Raw genomic sequence first — 4,887 nt, forward strand, 5'->3', positions numbered from 1 at the left:
AAGCCACCTTGGGTACTTACAGCCCAACCTTGACTTGCACCCCCAGCAAGGTACACACACACAACACGCTCTCTGTCACTTACACACACCCCCATCATCATCGTGGTCACTTCTCGGTAAGGCAAGGTACACACGCCCGCCTCCGCACGCACTGCCTATCAGTACATGGCTGGAGGGGAGGTGTGCAGTCCGTACGTGCATGGTTGCGCAGCAATAGCGATGGGAGGGAAAATCAAATATTATTGCCCTACGAGAGGCACGAGCAACAACGAGATTGCGCCCGCCCGTCCGCACATCAGTGGTCCGAATTGAGCACGATAAGGCGCTGAGCTCAGCCCCCAGATAGTATGTTCACTATTTGCCCGGGCGATGGCTGCCGCGCTTGATCTCCCGCCCCTGAAGCTGCAATCTGGGAAAGAGATAAGCCTGCAGGTCGCGGGAGGACGCAAGCAGCCGAGACTCCAGATATTTGCTCCTCTCTGGGGGGGGTCTGGAACTGTTTTTCTTCTGGGGTGGAAGAATCGAGCCAAGATAGAGAGCCCTGGCCCCCTTTTCGCGGGAACGATGGCGGACATGTCTGATCGCATGGGTATCTTCAGGAGGCGGGGCCCCGAAACCGGGGGGCGGAGAGGGCCAGGGAGCCACAATAATTTTAGAAACGGGAATTATCATGAACAGAGAGAGAGATACGATCGATACCTTGGGGGAGGGCGTATTGATAGCAGGAGAGAGGAGAGGGATCCTGGCCCTCCGAGCAGACGTGTCTACACACTCGTTCGACTCTATTCCCGGCACAAAGATCCAAAAAGGAGCGGGCACATGCGGCGCCTTTCCCCAGAACCCCCCTCCCCGGACTTGACTGTGCCCCCCGTCCCGTCCTCCCTCCCTTTCTGTTTTTCGAGGGCGGGAAATGCGGGTAACTAAAGGACCACTGTCTGCAGATGTGGTGCAGATGTGGTGTGGTCTCCCGCCGCTCCTGGCACGATCACGGATCTGACGTGATGCTAAAAAAGGAGGGGCTCTATCTAACCTTGTACTCTTGTATGAGAGAGTTTTTCTAATGATACCTACTCTTCTCGACTCTTTTTCTGCTTGTTAGCTTCTCCCACCCGGACAGTTGCGGGTTGACCACCCCCCCCCCCCAGTCTCTTTCTCGCCGTGGCCTGTTTCCCCTTCCTTTCTTTCTCCAGGGTTTCCCTGGTTGTGTCTGGTCTCAACTGCCGATGCCAGGTGGGAACGAAAGCAGTGATGAAAGGCACACCAGACAGGGGACAGGCAGAGAAAGCATCCCTCCCTGGGCAGAGTACCTAGTGGTGGCGCAGGCGCAGGTGCTGTTGAGCCAGCCAGCTCATCCCCATCTTGTCATAACAACACGCCGCTCCTTGACCGAAAGTGCATTGCGAGAAGTTGCGGTATGACTACCTACTGCTTCAAGGTACGGCAGGATGCAGCCCCTCGGGTAGGTAGGTTTGTATGCCGTAATGTCATTATTATTACTACACAACTTGGGGTGGCTGTCATGTAGTTTCGTTATCTTTCTTTTTTTTTGCTTTTGCCCATTACTGACTTGTCTCTTTGCCTTGATGAAAACGCAAGGGACCCCCAGCAGAGAGTCAGTCACCCTGTCCCAATGTATTGCTTCTCCCAGGCCCCTCCCCCCCCAAAAAAAAAGAGAAAGTTGCGAAGCATATGGCAACGGGCACTCTTCCTCTGGTGGCATCACAATTTTTTGAAGATTTTTTTTTTTCGGTTGGATAGTTTTGCTTTTGTTATACCCACAAGGGTTGGTCATGTAATATCATGCAACCAACCCCTAGATGCATAGTGGGTAAGGCTGCGAGGCCGAACAAACCCACCACCGACTGTGCCCAAATATTCGCTTCATTTTCTTAATAAACGAGGCGGTCTGGCGCCGGTGGGTTCCCGCGAGGATAGAGAGAGAGACGACCAGGGGTTTCGTTGTTTTTCTTTTCGGTGCTGCCTCGAGTTTTCTGCCCGCCCGCGCGCGCCCTGTAGCAACAGCCAGCCCGTCTGCGCTGGGCAGGACCAAGTTGAAATTGAAATTACCAAAAGATGTACCACAGATTCCGCTCTGTGGGAACACGTGGGCACAGCAACACAGCCCGGAATCGCGTCATCTTGTGTGTGTGCTCGTACTCGACATCCCAAAATCATTTGTCAAGTATGTATGTACATTGTCAGACAACGGCCAAACCCGACCGAGTCACAATCAGGTCTCACGGTCTCGGTGCAAGGGGTCAACGACATGTAGCTGGACCTGTATCTTCAAAGTTCTCTTGACGAGATTCTATTTCTTTGTATTTGTTGGGAGTTTGTGACAGAACCTTCGCATGTGCACTGTTGTAAGGAAACTATGTGAAGAACAGAGTATGAAGTAGTGATTCAGTCAAGAGTTGAGAAATGGCAGAACGCTGCATCGCCGCCTAGGCTATGCCATGGTTTCCCGTAAAAAGAATATCCCAGCCCAGGTCCCGAGTCTATGTCCGTAATCGCAATATCCCCCAGTCCTTCGAAATCCCTGAACCGGTTGCGCAGCCAAAAAGGCGCGTATCCCTCAAAAAAATAAAACAAAAGATAAAAACACACTGAACAGTCCAAGCAATACAACGAGCCTTGTAGCCCGGGTTGATCGGCCCGGTAGATAGTGTTGTTGGTTGTACCTGTCCAGGCCGCAGTGCAGAATGATAGTCTATGTGTGCGCAAAAAAAAGAGAAAAGAAAAGGCCTTTCCGCCCAGCGGGCCACTTGTTCGAGGCGGTGTCGCGTTTCCTGACTGCTCATATGGGCAGACAGGGCAGCGAACAAATTAAGAAACGAAGTGATGCCCGCTGGGTGTGCTTGTCAGGTCGGTTGTGCCAGAAAACGCCGTGCCGTCTATGTCCATTGGTCTATAAGGGGTCTTATCATTAAGTCGTCGCATGCCGTCGTCCGATTCTCTCTCCGCATGGCGAGGCATCGCCTAGATCCTCTCCATGAGGTCGCCGCCGGCGATGCTGTTGGACGAGCTACTCCGGCCGCTCAGGTTGAATCCGTCGGCGCTGGGGCCGAGGAGATCATGCACAGCAACCTTGGGAACCTGGGGGACGGGGAGCTTCCTCTGCGTGCCGTCAGGCCTGCTCAGAATGTCCGCCAGGGACATACCGCCGCTACTCCTCACGGGGTTGGCAGCGACATTCTGAGCGAAGGGAGCCTCAGGCTGCGGCTCGAGAGGCGCCAGAGCAGGAGTAGTGTGCTGTCCCAGCGACAGGTTGCGGAAAGGAGGCAGCTCATAGGTGCTCGAGAAAGGTCTCAGGCGAGGAGAGTGAGCAGGCGTAGCCAGCGGGGTGTGGTCAGGAGTGGGCGAAAGCGAGTCGTGCGAGAATGTGGGAGAAGAAGGGGCGGTAGAGTTGGGGGAGTTGGGCCGCGACTTCTTGGCGTGCCTGTAGGAGTGAGAGTAGTGATCATCGTGGTGCTCGTCGTTGGAGTGGCTTCTCGACATGTGGTAGGCAGAGAGCGACGGCAGGTGGCTCCGCGAGGAGTGGTGCGAGTGGTACGGATGGTGCCGGGACTCCCTAGAGTGGTGGTGGTGGTGGTGGTTGCCCAGAGGGGGGAAGTTCAGCGTCTCGAGCTGGTGAGCAGCCTTGGCGAGCATGTTGATGTCCATGCCCTGGCCGTTGGGGCTGCCGGCATTGCTGCGATACGCGCCCAGGCCCGAAGGCGTGCTGTAGGCCGAGTAGGAGTGAGGCGGAGAGACGTTGGGCGAGCCAAGAGCAGAGGGCGGGGCGCTGCGGATGGACTTGGGCACAGGCGGGGGCGGAGCCATGAGGCTGTCGCTGTGGTAGGACTGAATGTGCGTAGGAGGCATCTGGCCCTTGTTGGATCTCCTGCCATTGGGGTTGTTGTGTATCCTCGAGTGGCGGGTCAGCTCGTCGGAGCGCGAGAACTTCTTGCTGCAGCCAGGGAACTGGCAAGCATGGGGCTTCTCTCCGGTGTGAGTCCGGATGTGCCTGGTCTGGTGCTCGAGGCGATGGAAGGCCTTGTCGCAGAGAGGGCACTTGTAGGGCCGGGGGAGCTCATTGGTCGTCTCCTGGGCAGGCTGGCCAGACGGCAGAGGGCCGTTGGGCCTGATGTTGGTAACGGCAGCGGTAGTCATCTCGACGTCTTGCTGCTCAGCCGAGGCTTCGGCTGGTTTCGCTGTAGTAGGCGTGGTGGTGGTCGTCGTGGTGTTGACGACTTCCTTGTTGGAAGCTGAATCTCCTTTTGGGTTGAGTAGATTCGTAAAATCCACTGCAGACTGTGCTTTCTGCATGTGATCTTCCTTCTGCTGCGAGGTCCAGGCCCGGCGGCAGTAAATCGCTCGTCTTTTCTCCTCGGCTGCGAGAGATGTAGGTAGCGTCGAGCAAAATCTGAACTCGTTGTCTTTTCTCCCTTGTTCACGACAAAGCTCTTTCTATTCAAGGTCCACCAAAAACTGTTCACAGGTTGTGAGTCGGTTGAATTGTGTTGTGTTGTGCTGTGGTGGGCGTGGGTTTGGTTCCTGCGTTGGTGAGCAGAAAAAAAAAGTAGTGGTGTAGATGGGTGGGCGGTATAGTTAGTTTTATAACGGACGTGGGGGAAGCAGTAGGTAGCGAAATTTCAAAAAAGGATAACCTTGGGGGGGAAGGGAGGAGGGGAATCCTTATAAATGGCCTGAGAGAGTCTGTGTGCCGGGCGTCGGCAGAGGGGATGGGTCAGTGAAAAAAAGCCACTGTGGGAGAGCGACATGTGGGGAGGAAGGGGAGGGGGGGGTGTGTCAGAGCTCTCCACAGCACAGGGCCTGGGAGATGGGCCAGCGGCTGTGAGGGCCCTGAAGAGGACTCGTACCCCAGGGGGGCGACCGACCGACCGA

The 4,887-nt window shown here is 55.7% G+C and overlaps 1 protein-coding gene across 1 annotated transcript; it reads right to left on the reverse strand.

Moving 5' to 3' along the window:
• Positions 1 to 2,979: 2,979 nt before the first annotated feature.
• On the reverse strand, positions 2,980 to 4,308 carry E0L32_007264 (uncharacterized protein; the record flags this gene model as incomplete). Its single annotated transcript, XM_031141989.1, has 1 exon — positions 2,980 to 4,308. One exon carries the CDS (start codon positions 4,306 to 4,308, stop codon positions 2,980 to 2,982), a length of 1,329 nt encoding a protein of 442 aa, XP_030993672.1.
• Positions 4,309 to 4,887: the final 579 nt, after the last annotated feature.

The sequence above is a fragment of the Thyridium curvatum genome (genome assembly GCF_004353045.1).
Source record: "Thyridium curvatum strain D216 chromosome Unknown NODE_44_length_342116_cov_83.455874, whole genome shotgun sequence".
Lineage (NCBI taxonomy): Eukaryota > Fungi > Ascomycota > Sordariomycetes > Thyridiales > Thyridiaceae > Thyridium > Thyridium curvatum.